Source organism: Rhinoderma darwinii, chromosome 1 (genome assembly GCF_050947455.1).
Source record: "Rhinoderma darwinii isolate aRhiDar2 chromosome 1, aRhiDar2.hap1, whole genome shotgun sequence".
Classification (NCBI taxonomy): Eukaryota; Metazoa; Chordata; class Amphibia; order Anura; family Rhinodermatidae; genus Rhinoderma; species Rhinoderma darwinii.
In genome coordinates this window covers 582,384,757-582,404,681 of record NC_134687.1, presented here as the reverse complement: position 1 = coordinate 582,404,681, position 19,925 = coordinate 582,384,757, and the positions used below count along the sequence as shown (strand labels likewise).

The window sequence follows — 19,925 nt, the reverse complement described above, 5'->3', positions numbered from 1 at the left end:
TACAAAAGTGCCACCAACCTGTCTCTATCCGTGTTGACGTCACCCAAATCTCTTACCCACTCCTCCCACTGCCTCCAACAAGCAGAATAAGCACTCCACGTTGAGCGCGCCAAAGACCTTTCCACCAATCGTTCTACGGGACCGAGACCAGATCCCAAAGATGTTCCGGGCAGACCAAGCCGAGATGTTCCGCTCCCGGTGCCAATTGCCGAAACCGGTCCCACTGCGAGCGAGAAAGAGCATCAGCGATACAATTCCGTACCCCCGGCACGTGCACCGCCACCACCCACGCGTTCAATGACAAGCACACCAACACTAAATGTCGCAACAACTGAATTACCGGAGGAGAGGACGCCGTGATGTTGTTAATGGCCAGCACCACCCCCATGTTGTCGCAGTAAAAACGAACCTTCTTATCCCTGAGCCTGTCCCCCCAGATGGTCGCCGCAACCACGATGGGGAACAGCTCGAGCAGGGCCAGATTCCGCGTGAGTCCACTGGACACCCAGCTAGCCGGCCATTGACCCGCGCACCACGGACCCCCCCCATAAGCTCCAAAACCGCCCGCTCCAGCTGCATCCGTAAAAATATTCAAATCACTCGTATCCTGCGCTGGAGCCATCCATAGCGACCGACCGTTATACTGGCCCAATAAGTCATCCCATACCTGCAAATCAGCCCGATGCTCCTCCTTGAGCCGTACGAAGTGATGTGCCGCACACACACCCGCCGTAGCCGCCGCCAACCGTCTACCAAACACCCTCCCCATTGGCATAATCCGGCAGGCGAAATTCAACTTCCCCAGCAACGACTGAATCCCCCGCAGCGTAATTTTCTTTAACTTGCAAGCCCGACGTACCTCCTGACTCAAAGCCACCAACTTATCCATCGGAAGACGACACTCCATAGCCACCGAATCTATCTCAATTCCCAAAAAACAAATCGTCGTTACCGGGCCCTCAGTCTTTTCTGGCGCCAAAGGGATCCCAAAATCCCTCGCAACCTTCTGCAGTGCATGAAGCAGATTACCGCAAACCGGCAAACCCCCCGGGCCGACGCACAAGAAATCGTCTAAGTAATGTATCAACGAATCGACCCCGGCTACACCCTTCGTCACCCACTCCACGAAGCTACTAAAAGCCTCGAAGTACGCGCAAGAAAGGGAACACCCCATCGGAAGGCACCGATCCACGTAAAAAGCCCCATTCCAAAAACAACCCAACAGCCGTTGGCTTTCTGGATGAACAGGCAACAACCTGAACGCCGCCTCGATGTCGGTTTTTGCGAGCAGCGCGCCTGGACCCGCAGCACGAACTAACCCCACCGCTTTATCGAATGAGGTATACACTACGGAGCACAACTCATGATCAATCCCGTCATTTACCGACGAACCCTTGGGAAACGATAAGTGCTGAATCAACCGGAATTTTTTGGGGCTCGCGCTTTGGAACAATACCCAATGGGGACACAACTAAATCTTTTATTGGCGGATCAATAAAAGGCCCCGCCATGCGGCCTAACGAAACTTCTTTAAACAACTTTTTCGACACGACCTCAGCATGCAAGTAGGCCGATTTAAGGTTCCTCCGCGTAACCGGGACCTCATAAGGAGGCGGAGGAATAATAAAACCAACACTAAACCCTTCGTAAAGCAACTTCGCCGCAGCCCTATCCGGATACTCATTTAGATAGGGGGCCATCCTTTCCACCCTCACCGGTGACAACCCCTTGACCAGCCGAGGAGGACTGGTTCCCTGACCTCTTTTTCCGCATACATTTTGCCGCCCCATGGGATGCACCATTACACTCCGAACACACGTGCTTGAACTTGCACGTGGCCCCGAACTTACACTGGCCATCGTTGAATTGCCAGCAGAATCCCAACTTTGCCCCACCACCCTGTCCGACCTGACTTGACTGGCCCCCTTGGCCAACGCTCCCGGGAAAGGGCTGCCTAACCGGAGCCGTGACCCTTAACCAGAGAGCAATATCCTTCTGGTCCCACTGAATCGCCGGCCGAACCGCTTTACGCTGACGGAACTGCTCATCGTATCTGAGCCAAGCCTGCCCCCCGTACACCCGATGAGCCTCCCCAATGGCGTCAAAATAACAAAACAACGCCGAACAATTTTCCGGCGCCTTTTCCCCTATTACACTGGCTAAGATGGCGAACGCCTGCGACCAATTAACGAACGTCTGCGGGATAAGCCTATACCGCCGACGCTCCTCCTCGTCCTTCTTGCTCTCATCCCGCTTGCTCTTATCCAAATTGAATTTAGCAAGCGGCAGAAGAGAAAAAATCTCCACGTATTCGTCCTTCCAAATACGCTCACGCACCTCCTGCTTTAAGTGCGCCCCCAACGGACCTTCAAAGCAAACATATACCTCCCCGCGAGCACGATCATCAATACGCACCCGATCGCCGTCTTTTTGTGCCTCGGTCTGTACCGACACCACGACCGCCTCCGTAGCCGCCATTACGGGGCGCGCCTGTAACAATCCCACTTCCCTGGGTCCTTCCCAAACTACCGCCGGGGACACCTCCGTAACTACTGGCGCCGCCGCCCTATCTAGACGCCCGACCAGCTCCCGCAAGCAACCCACCAAGTCCGCTAGACCCGCGCCGTCGCGCCCGCCCGCGCCACTACCGGCCACCGATCCGACGCTAGCAGCCCCCCCGCCGACACCCGACATAAAAATCGCTGGATACGACAAAGATGGAGTTATGCACTCACCGGGCTGCACAGGCGCTGTGTTCCCGTCAGCCGGACCATCCTGCCCTCGCCGATACACGTCCAGTTCACCGTCTTCCAGCTCCTCTCTCGCCGACGACTGGCCATCCCACCGACATCTCCGAACCGGGGATGATGACGCGCTGGCAGATGGGCCGGCAACCTGCCGCCCGACCGCTGGGATCCAAACTTCCGACCGGACCTGTTGCCTCGACGTCGCTGCGGGTCTAGGCGTCCGTCTCGACGATCCTGATGAAGCCTGCCCCCTGGCCGGAGCATCACCAGGCGGGGCGGCCGTAACTAGTCTTCCCGATCTTGCATCTGATGGGGGGGGGGTGACAGGGAGCCCGGCCTGCGACTCCCTGAGAACCGCCGGACCCCGTCGCGGCCTGGGATTCCTGCCAGGACGCAGGGCCTGGGAAGGGACGGTCCTCCCAGCTGCCTGGCCTGCAGCGTCCATATTAGGGCTCCCCCTGCGACGCCGTGTCCGCGGGACCACCTCAGGGCTGAGGCGTTCTGGAGGTCGGGACCGCCGGGAGCGACGGGCAGACCCGGCCTGAGTCACCGTCACCCCCGGCGACGCTCTCTGCCTCCTCTGAGCAGGAGCGGGTGTTGTAAACTCCCCCCCCGCCGCCATATTACTGCCAGGAAGGGGGCCGGGGGAGGGGAGCCTGTCCCCCACTTCAACAGACCTCATATGCCGTGCCTGACGTGGCGAATCGGCGTCGGGGATCATAGTAAGTGCAGCCACGGTCTCCTCCAACCAACCGGGACCGTGGTGCACAGCAGCGGCACGCAGCCGCGCAAGCATATCAGCCTCAGACATGGCGTACAGAGCGGGGCAACGGGAGCTTACTTGGGTGAGTTGTTACTTCTCCCGCTGCTTCCGGCTCACTGCCGAAAAACAGTGGGAAGCTCCGTAACGGCCCCCTAACTCCTCCCTGTCCCTCCTCCACCTCTAACTTTCCCTACAAAGTTAACCCTTTCCCTCCTAGGGCTGTCATGGAGGCTTCCCTCCTAAGCCCTGCAGGCTGCGTCCAGCCTCGTCTATACTTTCCCTTTCTCCTGCATCCACTTATGACTTTGGCTCAAAAATATGCACCCAAATCTGCAACAAATCGCGATGTGTAAACAAAGCCTTATAGTGATAACAGCCATAAGCCATAGTTAGCTAGTTATTGCACAGTGATGCCCTTTTCATACATGGCTGCTCCTTCTCTCTGCTCTGTTTTAGAGTTTATAGAAGCAATCGCAAAAGTTGGACGCTGCAACTTTTTTCCCCATAGGAAAATATTGAGGTTGCGAGACAATATTTTTGTGACCATCATGAATTCACCAGAAGGCCCTAACCTAAATGAAGAGAAAATTATAATGATCATCCACTTGCCAGCACGGAAAAATGCAAGCAAAGCCAACAGGAGATCAGGAGACGCTCTTTTCATAACGCTATTGCCACTTTGCTTTAGCAATCCGTCTGACCTCCACCGATCAGACATTGGTGGTGTATACCAGCAATATGTCTATGATGAGACGACCCCTTTAATGACTAGGAAACATAAATCATCAGTCAGTTTTGGCTCTTGGCCTCACAATATACTGACAATATCCTTTAGGTTCACAGTTTGCATACTGCGTGTGTCTTGGTGTTCAATATAAATTAAAAACTGATTTTTGAACAGCTGATAATAGTTTTAATTTACTAGGATAAAACAAAATCCCTGTGTGAGTGATTCTCAGATGATTTTTTTTCTTAATCCTCAATATGTACGTTATCTCTTGGTTCAGCTTTACGCCTATAAAAATGATTTGCCTAATCCTTCAGTTACATATTTGTCCAACAGCCATGGAAATCTTTAATTCCATTACAATATTAAAGAGATTTCTCTTCCTCCAGTGACACATAAGTCGTTTTTAAAACTCCCATAAGTCGATCTCTATCTTCAGCAGAAAGTTCCATTTTGGCATTGATCCATTGTAATGTTAGCTAATTGGGGTTGGCATCTTATACTATGGCTTAATAATTGTTGTTTTGGAAGGAGAGAATTTTTTTGGGGTACTTAATAAGTAATTTATGAAATACATATGGGGTTATAGGTCTTGTAGAATATATGGTGAGGCTTGTGACACTGTTATTCCACTTACTGTCTGGGGCAATATTGGTATGTAATTCATGAAGTGGTTCATAAGATTCATATTACACATTCTGAACTGATTTGTTTAGACCGTGACCCCGTTGGGGGCAGGGATTGAAGCTAATGGTGACAATTTTCGTACAGCGCTGTGGGTTATATTGGCGATATATAAGCAATGAGAAACTAATAAATAGTCCATTTGTCCATAGTTTATAAATAAATAAATAATAGTCCCAGCACTGAGATATGAGGTAGTCAATATATAAAGTGCATGGATTTTAACTGGATATTCATACATAAAAAGGTTATTACAGATGTGTCCTTTCTTACCTTTCCTCATATTTTAACTATCCCGAGTTGTGTGTTGCGAGGTGACCAGCTTTGAAAAAAAACATGATTTTGCAATACTCTGTCATGAGATGTCTAGGCTATATGATGTGTGACGACCAAGTGGTTGTGATGTGAATTGCAGCCTGTAAAGTATTGGGCAAGCATGTCGATTATTGTATTGAATTTTCAGACGTTTTTTGAGAAACTCGCGTTTTTACAATAAATTGGGGCAAAGATAAGGGTGAACACATCTGTAGAGTCACAGCTCTGTATTTTCATACGTTTTTGGTCACTGCGTGGGAACATACCCTTATATGTCCACCCAGTGCTAAATTTTCAGCTATACTGCTCATTACTTCTGTATGATCTCCTCCATGATGCTGCTTTTTTATATAAATATATATATATATAGAATTTATTTATTTTTCATCCATACTGCTCATTACTGCTGTATGATCTCCTCCATGATGCTGCTTTTACTATATATATATATATATATATATATATATATATATATATATATATACATATATATATATATATATATATATATATATATAGTAAAAGCAGCATCATGGAGGAGATCATACAGAAGTAATGAGCAGTATAGATGAAAAATAAATAAATTGTATATATATATATATTTATATAAAAAAAGCAGCATCATGGAGGAGATCATACAGAAGTAATGAGCAGTATAGCTGGAAAAAAACAAAACAAAAAAAACTATATATATACTCTACCGTTCAAAAGTTTGGGGCACCCAGACAATTTGGTGTTTTCCATGAAAACTCACACTTATATTTATGAAAGGAGTTGCAAAATGACTAGAAAATATAGTCAAGACATTGACAAGGTTAGAAATAATGATTTTTATTTGAAATAATAATTTTCTCCTTCAAACTTTGCTTTCGTCAAAGAATGCTCCATTTGCAGCAATTACAGCATTGCAGACCTTTGGCATTCTAGCTGTTAATTTGCTGAGGTAATAGGGAGAAATTTCACCCCATGCTTCCAGAAGGCCCTCCCACAAGTTGGATTGGCTTGATGGGCACTTCTTGCATACCATACGGTGAAGCTGCTCCCACAAGAGCTCTATGGGGTTGAGATCTGGTGACTGCGCTGGCCACTCCATTACAGATAGAATACCAGCTGCCTGCTTCTTCCCTAAATAGTTCTTGTATAATTTGGAGGTGTGCTTTGGGTCATTGTCCTGTTGTAGGATGAAATTGGCTCCAATCAAGCGCTGTCCACAGGGTATGGCATGGCGTTGCAAAATGGAGTGATAGCCTTCCTTATTCAAAATCCCTTTTACCTTGTACAAATCTCCCACTTTACCAGCACCAAAGCAACCCCAGACCATCACATTACCTCCACCATGCTTGACAGATGGCGTCAGGCACTCTTCCAGCATCTTTTCAGTTGTTCTGCGTCTCACAATTGTTCTTCTGTGTGATCCAAACACCTCAAACTTCGATTCGTCTGTCCATAACACTTTTCTCCAATCTTCCTCTGTCCAATGTCTGTGTGCTTTTGCCCATATTAATCTTTTCCTTTTATTAGCCAGTCTCAGATATGGCTTTTTCTTTGCCACTCTGCCCTGAAGGCCAGCATCCCGGAGTCGCCTCTTCACTGTAGACGTTGACACTGGCGTTTTGCGGGTACTATTTAATGAAGCTGCCAGTTGAGGACCTGTGAGGCGTCTATTTCTCAAACTAGAGACTCTAATGTACTTGTCTTGTTGCTCAGATGTGCAGCGGGGCCTCCCACTTCTCTTTCTACTCTGGTTAGAGCCTGTGTGTGCTGTCCTCTGAAGGGAGTAGTACACACCATTGTAGGAAATCTTCAGTTTCTTGGCAATTTCTCACATGGAATAGCCTTCATTTCTAAGAACAAGAATAGACTGTCGAGTTTCACATGAAAGCTCTCTTTTTCTAGCCATTTTGAGAGGTTAATCGAACCCACAAATGTAATGCTCCAGATTCTCAACTTGCTCAAAGGAAGGTCAGTTTTATAGCTCCTCTAAAGAGCAAAACTGTTTACAGCGGTGGTAACATAATTGCACAAGGGTTTTCAAGTGTTTTCTAATCATCCATTAGACTTCTAACACATTTAGCAAACACAATGTACCATTAGAACACTGGAGTGATGGTTGCTGGAAATGGGCCTCTATACACCTATGTAGATATTGCATTAAAAACCAGACGTTTGCAGCTAGAATAGTCATTTAGCACATTAACAATGTGTAGAGTGTATTTCTGATTAATTTAATGTTATCTTCATTGAAAAAAAATTGTGCTTTTCTTTCAAAAATAAGGAAATTTCTCAGTGACCCTAAATTTTTGAACGGTAGTATATATATATATATATATATATATATATATATATATCCAAAAAGAAAATTCAGCAGCACTCCAATGATCAAGGTGAAAAAAAGTGAAATTTATTGTGCCAACATGGCAATGCAACGTTTCCGTCCCACCTTGGTGCTGCTGAATTTTCTTTTTGGATATGCGTATGGTCTTTGGATCGGGACTATCAGCTGGCACCCTGCATTACTGGAACCTGTACATTGAAATAGAGTGCTGCCGTTTTTTCTACTGGTGTATATATATATATATATATATATATTTATAAATAGATTTATATATAAGCAGCATCATGGAGGAGATCATACAGAAGTGATGAGCAGTATAGCTGAAAATTTTGCACGGGGTATGTATACCTATATATATATATATATATATATATATATATATATATTTTTTTTATTTTTTATTTTTATTTATTCTCTCTCTCTCCCATAGGAGAACAGGATCTCCTCTTCTATGTGTGCTGTCTATAGGAGGCATGATAACATGATAGCAGTTAGGCTCCGCCCACTGGCTCAGAGACAACTGAGAGTTAGGGTATGTGCACACGCAGACTCAAAAACGTCTCAAAATATGGAGCTGTTTTCAAGGGAAAACAGCCCCTGATTTTCAGACATTTTTTGAGCAACTCGCGTTTTTACAATAAATTGGGGCAAAGATAAGGGTGAACACATCTGTAGAGTCACATAAAAGCGTGATAATAGTTAAAGAAACACTCCATACAAAATACATTGTTCTGGACCTGAGGAGGCAGTGTACCTTTACGGCTGCCAAATTATGGCTCTGTACATGACACAGAACCATAATACAACCATGTGCATGAGGCCTATCTCACATATTGTTATGTACAAGAAAAACACCAAAAATGCATTAATCTACCTGGACATACTCAAAAGGGCCATGATGATATAAAAAAGTCAATCCAAAACCTAATATTGTTCTACAGAACATGGAATTCATTAATGCCATTTATTTACACCTTCAAACAAAGGAGAACACATTATACATTTCAATTAAATATTTGCAGCATGTATTCATTTAAACTTTGTAATATATATATATATATATATATATATATATATATATATATAGATCTATATATATATATATATATATATATATATATATATATATATATATATAAAAGCTAGTAAAGTAAAAGCAGCACCGTTCCTCCAGTGTGGGGTGCAAGTCCCTGTGTATTGGATTTGTCTATATATATAGATATATCTATATATATAGATATATATATATATATATATATATAGATAGATATATATATATAGATATATATATAGATATATATATATAGTTAGGCATCTTTCTCCCTTAAAGCAGCTTGTAGTCCCCTTTCCCCGTCTGTCACTTCACTTATCTTAAGTAGCAGCGTAATTGAAGACACAGAAGAGAGGAGAGGGGGCAAATGCTGAAGTGTCTCTGCCTCAGCTTGTGTGAGACTCATGCTGTGAGAGGGGAGAGAAGCAGGGGGGGTGGTCATGTTATACTCTCTGTGTCTCAGCCTGTCTGTGAGACTCATGCTGTGAGAGGGGAGGTAAACAGAGGGATGGTCATGTTATACTCTCTGTGTCTCAGCTTGTGTGAGACTCATGCTGTGAGAGGGGAGGGAAGCAGAGGGATGGTCATGTTATACTCTCTGTGTCTCAGCCTGTCTGTGAGACTCATGCACGTGGGGAAACATCTGATTTGTCAGAGCACGCAGTTCTCTTCTCTAGCTCTACACTGGGAAGAACTCCCCCACTCAGCATAGTTAGAAAGAAAAATGTACAGAAATGATGGAGAGGGGAGTAAAAAAAATGCAGGATACACAACACTTCTCTCTGCCCTAAATCTAGTATATATCTACAGCTGCCTAAGAAGGAATTGTAATTTTTCTTTTGTAATGATATGTACACTTTAAGCAATAAATCATACTGACAACCAAAAGACAGCATTGAGAAAAAAAAAAAACAGAAAAAGCAACCCAATAGCAGCCAATCACAGTGATAGAGTACAGCAGTAAAAAGATACAATGTATTTATTTCCATTCATATACTGTTTTTTGCCACCATGCTGGGGTGAACTTCACACATAAATATATAACAGAGGAATACTTATGTAAATGTGTGTAGCATCATGAAGTCATTATGGCTGAAGCATGAAAAAGCTCCGGTTTGCTCTGAGTTTCGAGCTGGAGATGTAGGCTTTATTTTCTGTACTGGCACCTGTTTTACATATGCTTGATAATCAGAAGAGAATAATATTAGGCCCATGTATTCTATACAATCACAGTCGTCAGCATAGTGATTGTCAAAGCAACAATGAGGGAGCACTTAACAGGATACAATCTATGGCTATCAGTGCCGAATCCCAGGAGTATGAAGCAGAGCCATTACATTTTATTAACTTACCAAACAATGATATATTGAACATAGGGCTCCCTAGGGACTAGTTTAAGAACCGCTTTATTTGTATTTAGCATTTGCCATCTGCATTGTAACTATTTGAATACCTTTCACTCGCATTCACTTACCTCTTTGGCTGCATACGATTCATTGCTGTAAGGGAATGTTCACACACTAGACTAAAAACGTCTGAAAAAATGGAGCTGTTTTCAAGAGAAAACAGCTCCTGATTTTCAGAAGTTTTTTAAGCCACTCGCGATTTTCGCTGCGTTTTCCGCTGCGTTTTTTACGGCCATATTTGGAGCTTTTTTCAATGGAGTTAATGAAAAACACCTCCAAATACGTCCCAAGAAGTGTCCTGCACTTTTCTTGACGAGCCGTCATTTTACGCGCCGTATTTTGACAGCGAAGCATAAAATAAAGGCTTGCGGGAACAGAACATCGTAATTCCCATTGAAAGGAATGGGCAGATGTTTGTAGGCGTATTAGGGGCGTTTTTTCAGGCGTAATTCGAGGCGTAAAATGCCCGAATTACATCTGAAAACAGTGCTTGTGAACATACCCTAATACCTGAATTCAAATTAAATAGACACTAAGTTTTCAAACAACTTATTCTAATATAATGGCCTACGTGATAAAGATCAATTTTGTAATTTACTTACTGTTAAAATTTAGTTTGTTTTACCCTTGCAAATTCTGTAATCCATGCAAATTATAGGTGTCCTTCCTGTTATCTGCTATCCAACACCTGTTGTCAAGCAAAGTCCATCCCTAGTTACAGACAGACTGCATAATGTGGGAGTGCGTCTCTTCGGTGCCTACCAATAGAAGAGATGGAAGGGGGGAGCAAGAGGAGGGAGCAGAGAGAGAGTAAGACACAGACATGCTGCCATTACAAGTCTATGGAGAGGGGAGGGGTGAGCAGGAGCAGAGTGAGAAAGACACAGATGTTCTGCAACTCCTGGTAAGATTAAGGGTATGTTCACACGCAGTGGTTTCAGACGTAATTCGGGCCGTTTACGCCTCGAATTACACCTGAAAAAACGGTTCCATTACGCCTACAAACATCTGCCCATTGCTTGCAATGGGATTTACGATGTTCTCTTCCCACGAGCCTTTATTTTACGCGTCACTGTCAAAATACGGCACGTAAAATGACGGCTCGTCAAAAGAAGTGCAGGACATTTCTTGGGACGTTTTTGGAGGCGTTTTTCATGGACTCCATTGAAAAACAGCTCCAAAAACGGACGTAAAAAACGCTGCGAAAAACGCGAGTTGCTACAAAAACGTCTGAAAATCAGGAACTGATTTCGCCTGAAAATAGCTCCATATTTTCAGACGTCTTTGGTCACTGCGTGTGAACATACCCTTATATGTCCACCCAGTGTGTATATATATATATATATATATATATATATATATATAAAACAGCATCATGGAGGAGATCATACAGAAGTAATGAGCAGTATAGCTGAAAAAAAACCTATATATATATATATATATATATATATATATATATATATATATGAAAACAGCATCACGGAGGAGATCATACAGAGGTAATGAGTAGTATAGCTGAAAATTTTGCACGGGGTATATACAGTATATATATATATATATATATATATATATATATATATATTCTCTCTCTCCCATAGGAGAACAGGATCTTCCCCTCTATATAGCCTGCAGAGGGGAAAATTGCAGAATACAAGTCATATAATGGCCAGAAATAGTGTTATTCTTTGTGTACACACATATGACAGCTTATTCTGAAAGTCTTCCGAAAAGTTAGGTACGATTTAAGGGGCTTGACCAACAATGGCAAAACCCACTGAAGATCTCCCAAATAGGACAATTTTGGAACTGTATACTTACATTTTAAGTGGTTGTCTTAATGAAGACAACTCCTTTTCAGATTGAAGCCTTCATGGTAATCAGCTCATCACCATGGGTCCAGGTCACAAACCCCTGTTGGAAACAGCGGCCACTCCTGGAGAAATGTAGTAACATATGCCGGCCAGGTAATACATAGAAGCACTGTCCCTCCGATCTGACTAACAGAGGAGATCCTGAGTGAGGGAACCCTCCTTTATGACATCCAGATGCCTTAACGAGGCATATGGACAGAGGTATCTTTGGCCAAGATTTGTCGGTCCTGCCATTCCAAAGTTCACACCCTGGCCGCAATGCTTTGTCATTTTAATGATGTCATCTCACATGACTGCCAATCACTATGGAGGAAACGTCAGTGGCCTGACACGTCATCACAGTAAGAATGTAAACATTGGACCATTTTGGAAAATTTGCAAGGAACAGAAACAGAATTTTAATTTAAGAATGAACAGTATCCACACAATTTGGATCCAAACAATGAGAGTGATGCATAAAAAATAGTGGAAAAGTAGAGAAGTTCATAACATCAGATAACAGCTCTAATTTTTATAAGGCACCTTGGAAAACAAAAAGCCCAACTTATATGTTTGCTATGTGCAACTCTTCTACTTTTGCTCCCTCAAAGTCCCTACGACCAGGCTTCATGTACTCTAAGGGCCAGTTCACAAAGAGTTTTTTTGAAAACATTTTTGACCCAGAAACCGCTCCAAAAAACATCCGAAAATGCCTCCCATTGATTTCAATGCCAGGCAGATGCGTTTTTTCCCGCGTGCGGAAAAAACGGCTCGTGGGAAAAAGAAGGGACATGCCCTATCTTCGGGCGTTTACGCCTCTGACCTCCCATTAATATCAATGGGAGGCAGAGAAAGCGTATTTCGCTGTGTTTTAAGCCCGCTGCGCTCAATGGTCGTGGGTGAAAAACGCTGTGACAATCGTCATGCAGGCAGAGGAAAATCTGTCTAAAAATTTCAAACGGAATTTTGAGGCAGATTTTCCTCCTGCAAAAAACTCAGTGTGAACCCTAATAAAAGATCTTTTACAAAACACTACTGGCAGTTCGCCTTAGAAGTATATGACAAAATAGTGTTGTAACTTGTAACTTTTATGAGAAATAGGAGGTACACTTTAACCCTTTCATATCAGATGTAATTTCGGCTTTAATGGCAGATGCTAGTTAAAAAATGCACATGCACAGGCTAGCTACCTGGCTGAAAATAAAATTTGTATTCTTTTTTGTAATAGGACTTTATTTTTCTCTTTTATTTATTGTGGTTTTAGTGTGTAAAATTTTTTAAACACATATCATTTTTTACGTTTATATTGTGTTCACTATTGTCTGCTGTTTATTTTGATATACATTGCCTAGTTACGGAAATCGTAAGGCTAGGGCTTCAAACTCGGTATTTGATTCAATTTATTTTATTTTTTCACTTTCACATTTTTTTATTTGGCTTGGATTCTGTGTTTTGTTTTCTTTCTTTTTGGAACTAGGTATCCTTTTATTTTCCTATACCAAACAATAAAGTAAGACAATCCCATGCAAATAATCACATTGAATTTCATATACAAAGTATAAATCCCCTCATTCCCCCCCCCCCCCAAGTCCTTCCGTTAACCATTCGTTTTTGGCTAAGTTCACACGCTTAACAAAAAACGGCTGAAAATACGGAGCTGTTTTCAAGAGAAAACAGCCTCTGATTTTCAGCCGGTTTTTAAGCAACTAGCGTTTTTAGCGGCCATTTTTGGAGCTGTTTTTCTATTGAGTCAATGAAAAATGGCTCCAAAAACGGCTCAAGAAGAGACCTGCACTTCTTTTTACCTTATTTGAAAAAAAGGCGTAAAATAATGCCCCGTCGGAACAGAACGCCGTATTTCTCATTGAAATCAATGGGCAGATGTTCGTAGGTATTCTGCTTCCAATTTTTCAGCCGTTTATCGGGACGTTTACGGCCCGAAAAACGGCTGAAAATAACCCGTGTGAACATATAACATTTTAAAGTGCATTATACATTATACACAAAAGCCAGCTTACTCAAATCTTGACATATTTTAACCTCAATAATTAATAAATATTTTTTTTTATTTTTTTTAATTACAATGCATCCCCCAATAGTTCAGAAAAGACACTTTGGAAACATTATAATTTTACTTGTTTTTACTTATTTACACCCACCAGCTCCGATACATGACAGTTGTCCCGGATGTGATCGCGGGATAGTGACGATGCTGCTTCCTCCCTTAAATACACAACACTAAGGCCTCATGCACACTTCCATTGCCCGTCGTACGGCCGCCAATGATGGATCCATGAAACACGGTCTGCACACGAATGGCCGAGACTGTTCCGTCAAAAACAGACAGGAGTAGGACCTGTCCTATTTTTGTCGGAATGGCCACACGGTTCCATTAAAATAACGGAAGTGTGCATAGCTCCAAAGAAATTAATGTGTCAAGTGTGCTATCCGTTAAAAAAACGGATAGCACACTGAAGAAAATAACTGAAGTGGGCATATATTGAGGATCAAAATCCTATATATTAATAGACAGGCAGCTGTTATTCGGACATTGAATGTAGCTAACAGCAAATACAGAGTTTGAAAATGTTCCTATAGAATATTGTCTCCTTGTAATATATCCTTATTCTTCAATGAGTAAATTAAAGTTGAGTGACAAGTTTTTAGTTTTCATTTGAACCTATTTACCAACAGAAATATATGCAGGCATACGCTTCATAATTAAGCTAATTAGAATTAACATCATGGTAATTTATGATAATGAGGCATGAATAGAGGCATATACTTATTATAAATTAATCCATGCTGTGGGAACTACAGTTCAGGTGTTAGCAATTGAAAACTTATGCAAAGTTGTAGTTATCTTGTCTAGTACATAGCTTTATAAAGAAACTAAATTATCTATAGCAGTGATGGGCAACTGGTAGCCCAAGGGCCACATGACACATTGCTACAGCAGGATGTAGGTGGATAGGGTGCAGTCCCCAGTATAATGATTGGCCAGGGACACTCCTGCTCTATTATAGAGAACAGAAGGGCTGCTATATGGCCACTTCTCTGTTTTCTTTATCCCCACCAGAGCCAGGAAAAAGCTTCTCCTTGCTGCCTTTGGGGTAATAAGATGGTTTTACTATGTGCATTTGGATGCTTATGGTAAATGTATGCTAGAAGAAGACAGAGTGGCACGGAAGTACAGAGTATTGTTTCCTTGTAGCTGATCCTTACAGTATAATGGGTATTGTGGCTGTCACTGTTATTGGGTCACTGTTATGATGGACGGACCTGTGACAGGCTCTACTCACTAGGGTCAGGATACAACACATATAGGGCTTGTTTATACTTTAGGATCTGTGCTCTGGGTTCCCTACTATGTAGCCAAAAACTAGAGCAAATTTTGGCAGGAAAAAAATAAATAAAACTACTGTGTGTTTATGCTAGCCCCTGTTCTTGTCCTGGCTGGATTTGAATTGCGGTCTTTTGAATGAGTTACGATACATTTCATGCCCCCATAATGTAGGCAGTTGACCTCCAGTGGTCTATAATATGATAAAACTCTACATACAAGACTGTGTGTAGCTAATAGTAGATAGTGGAAACGGTATACGTACGACAACGGCATGTCCTGCTGGTCTATAGGAAATCAAAAAGTGAGTCTTCATTCAAGTTGGTCACTGTTCTCTTCCTAAAGATGGTATGAATTTGTAAAGGGATTTCCTTCAAACAGACATCTCAGGGTTTGCAAACAAGGAAACCAGTGATGGTCTAAGCAGGAGCTGACATACCATGAGTGTGACCTGTACCACTACACAGGGGCCCAGTAAGTAGGAGGGGCCACTGCCCCCCTAAAAGAGCAGGGTCCATACTCTGTTCTTGAATAGGGCCCATGTTTTCATTGTTGCTGGCAGATTCCACCAAACCAAATTTATGGGAGCACTGTCAACATTGTCAACATGCAATTTAGATCTTTAGAAATGTTGACATCTCTGAACTGAAAGCCTGAGGGTCATAGTGACCCATTGTTATAGTGATCTTGAGGGTTTTTAGTTCATCGACATCATCATCAAAACTCTCTAATACCAAACTTTTTCAAAACTGGTAACGGCACTTGTCAAAGTTTGGAATTTTTTAATGGAATAGTTTGCATGGTCTGTCATGACAAAGTAATTTATAGATCGATAAGGTTTGTAATTGACGTTGATGTCATGATTAAACATTCCAACTTAGACAGGGGCAACACTTACATAAGGGCTATACTTCGAAGCAATATTCCTGGGGCAAAAGCCAACTAAAGCAGCCATGTTGCCCTATCCATGGAGACGAGTGATAAGAAGGAGATAAACATAAGGAGCGCAGTATTGGTGTAGTAAACTGGAGACCAATAAAGATATTTATCTTTGAACAAGATTATAAATATATATACATTATAGTTATTGTTTTATCTATATGAACGTTTCAAAGTCTGTCAAGTGTTGTAGGTCTTTACTCAGAATGTCATACCCATTATACCTATAGTTAATCGAGCCAGCTACATAATCATCTATCTTTAGTTTCGCAACAGACAACGAAGGAATGTTATTCCCCTTAAGCTAAAATCAATTGATGTGGAAGCATGAGTAGATACATGGGAGAGTTAGGAAAACTACCTAATCATCTTCACTCAGTGTGATTCGCGACATTAGACAGGGTCTCCCAGGCATTGCTTGTCAGTGCAGGTGGAATACTGTACATACATTTCACATGCATGAAATGGTTTGCACGAGAATTTTATTTGAACTGTAAGACTAAACACATTACTATGTACTGAAATGGTATTTATTTAACTCATTTGAATGTATTGTTCGTAAATCATTAATTATTTTAAAAAGTTTGCTTTTATTTTTTCTAGAATGACTCCTGGGGAAAACAGTACTCGTATGCACTCTTCAAAGCCATGAGCCATATGCTGTGCATTGGTTATGGAGCCAGGGCTCCTGTTAGCATGTCCGACCTATGGATAACTATGCTGAGTATGATTGTTGGCGCCACATGCTACGCCATGTTTGTTGGCCACGCTACAGCCTTAATCCAGTCCTTAGACTCTTCACGTCGACAATATCAAGAAAAGGTAACTTTTGTTTTGCTTATATCTACCTAGACTGCCAACAAGGAATCAAATGACAGGCAATACAATAATGTAGAAGAACAGTTCTAGTTCCAGAAAATGAACATACATATATAACATATCTGAACTATGCCTATTCATTTTTTCTTTAAATTTACCGGTATTGCTGCTGAGGTTTTGCAAATGGGATTCAAACTATTAAGTATCATAATTTAATTTGTAACCTGTTCTTTAAAAAAATAAAATAAATACAAATCTCAAAATTTGATTTTCCCCTTCAGCAAATATTTTCAAAGGGCTTGTCCACTTTTGTCAATCACTTAAAAAAGAAAGGGTCCCCAAAAATACAGTAAGTTGACCACAAGATGTACCAGTGCTAGGACCCTAGGACAGCAGTAATCTGTGGGTGAACCTGGCAGACAAGTCTTTATTTATCATGGTGCCTACTGAAATCAATGGGCTGTCCATGTAATCCACAGACATGCTGTGTCATCCAGAGCTAGGGGAAAAATTCTACCTGCTCTCTGCACTGGCTAAATTATGAAGGTCATGAACGAGGGGTTCAGACTGTCCTAACAGGATATTTGAAAGTTTTTTTTTAAGCTTTGCTTTCAGTATTTGGTCACATATAAAAAAAAAACAAGAAAAAACATTGTATGCCATAGTATGTATTTTGCCTTGCATTTTTGGCTGTTTGAGCATTTGTTTTAGCAATATAAATGATTTGCTCTGAAGGTCATGTTGGGTACCATATTTTCTGAACCTAGAAATAAATTATTTTGTTACAGATTTTTAGTAATGTATTGGATAGCATGCAGTAAAAATCAATAGAAATGCATTGGCAAATAAATAGAGAAGACTGAACAGTCTGTGGTTTGTACTTGAAACAAATGACATTGATAAATGAAAATTACTCTCCTTGTTTCTATGCTGACTTCCTTGGACTTCCCTAGACAAAAAAAAAACAACACACTTCATGTCCTTGGGCTGCTGCACATATGCTGCGGGAGCACTTTGTTAGACTGTCACTTTAATTGGGTTATTGAGAGTTAATGATGACAAAATTTAAACCATTGATTTATCACTTAACATGTTAGTATTGTGTTTGCTTTCTTAACCCCATAGCAAATGATAACATTCAAAGTCCCTGGAGAAGTGTATTACGTTCAAAATGTTTTTGCTTTCTTATCATACTTACATAGGTACACAGTTTCTATAGAGAGATTTGAAAAAGATATATAGTCATTGACTTCTCTCCGTCCTAGTTACTTGGTCTAGATGAAGGTAAAATATACCCCCTGGCCCGGGTGACTGGCCATTCTTGCTGCCCAAGGGAAAGCAAATTCCTTACTTACCCCACAAGGGCAGTCAGAAGAGTTTATTTGAACAAATTAACTCCATACATCCCTCCTAGTCATAAGAGTAGACACTCTTATTGTAAAGAACATTTACTTGCCTTTATGATAAAAATGCATTTACTTTACATACAACCTAGCCAATTGTAGCATTTTTGTAATGAACTAGACTGGATCTCCATAACATAAAGCTTTCCTCTATAGTTATACATTTTTCCTTTTTACTTCTCTTCTCCATTTTTTATTCAAAAGCTGTGCCAAATCTACACTGTGTGAACCCAGAATAAAATGGTCATAGGTAAATGATAGCTGATGGGTGGAGGATTATTCAGATGGGAGCTGTCTTTTTAAACTCTTATGGAAATATAGTGAGGATGAATATGTGTCCACTGGACTCCGCTGTGCCACTTATCAAGGGAAACAAAGTATTCGATGCGCTAGAATCCAACCTGTCTGATTTCCATCAAGGGCACAGTACGGTTAAACCCACAGACAAAAATCTCATGTCTATGGACAACTTAAGATCCCATGCACAAGATGTGTTCATGGACAGTAGAGGGCCTGAATGGCACTTTGCACATGCTGCATGGTGCAGGTCCATGTTATAGTACCGTACAACACAGATCCTTAATGCATGGGCCCCAAGACTTATAGCTTTTCTTCAAGCTAAACAAGTCAGTTTTTTTCCACCTACAGAGTACTACTCATTTATTAAAGATCACCGTTCTGTTACATAATATATCTCAATAGGGGTTGGCCTTCATTGTTTTGGATACAGTGCTCCAAATCATCTGCTAGCCTTTAGACAGCCATAAATTGACATAATAACATTTTGGCTGCATCTAGCCACCACTAGGGGAAACATACTGCATATGCATGTTTACAGCTATAATTGAAGACAATGAGGGCTGCATAAATCTGTAGATAGTAAACTCCCCCTAGTGATGGCTGCAGGCAAACCCTATCACTGACGTGACCGGTCTTTATGGCATGTATCCCACTATAGTATATGGATATAGATTTTTCCAGTTCTGAGCTGACGTTACACACAGATTTATCATGCATAGATTCAATACTGGTAGAACCTAATATTTCTCATATTATAAACATCACATTTACCTTTACTTTCACTTGTGTAAAGTAAAAAAAACAAAAAATCTAACAGTAACCAAGTATCTGTCAGGCTTTGAAGATGAAAGTATGATTTCTATATTAGATGCTTTAGGTTTCTCGTGTCCTCATTCTGACATCGCTGTGAAGAGAAGACTCCTCATTCTACTTTCTTGTTATATTTTGTCAAAATTGTCTGTTATTTCCTGCAAGCAAATTCAGAATAGGCAACAAATGCAAAGCTACTGGGGTTGACATAAATATAACACTTTCTACTGAACGTTAAGATGTTTCCTTATGTTTACTGGTGGCTTTTATTATCCCAATAATTCTGGATAGCTTGAATGGGAATGAATAGACTCAGTCCTACCACGGCGTGTTCTTCACTGACAATCGGATTGGTAGCCAGAGGCACCACCTGGTCATAGAAGACTAGCGTGAGTATTGCCACAGTGGGTTTGTGTAATGAAGTGAATAGACG

At 41.7% G+C, this 19,925-nt stretch overlaps 1 protein-coding gene across 1 annotated transcript in view; it reads left to right on the top strand.

Annotated features, from left to right (window-relative positions):
• The window catches only part of HCN1 (hyperpolarization activated cyclic nucleotide gated potassium channel 1), a 443,459-nt gene that overhangs the window by 314,139 nt on the left and 109,395 nt on the right, over positions 1 to 19,925 (top strand). The window contains exon 4 of the mRNA XM_075839721.1: positions 16,764 to 16,982. Within this exon, the coding sequence (XP_075695836.1) occupies positions 16,764 to 16,982 (219 nt within the window). The remainder of the gene's footprint in view (positions 1 to 16,763; positions 16,983 to 19,925) is intronic.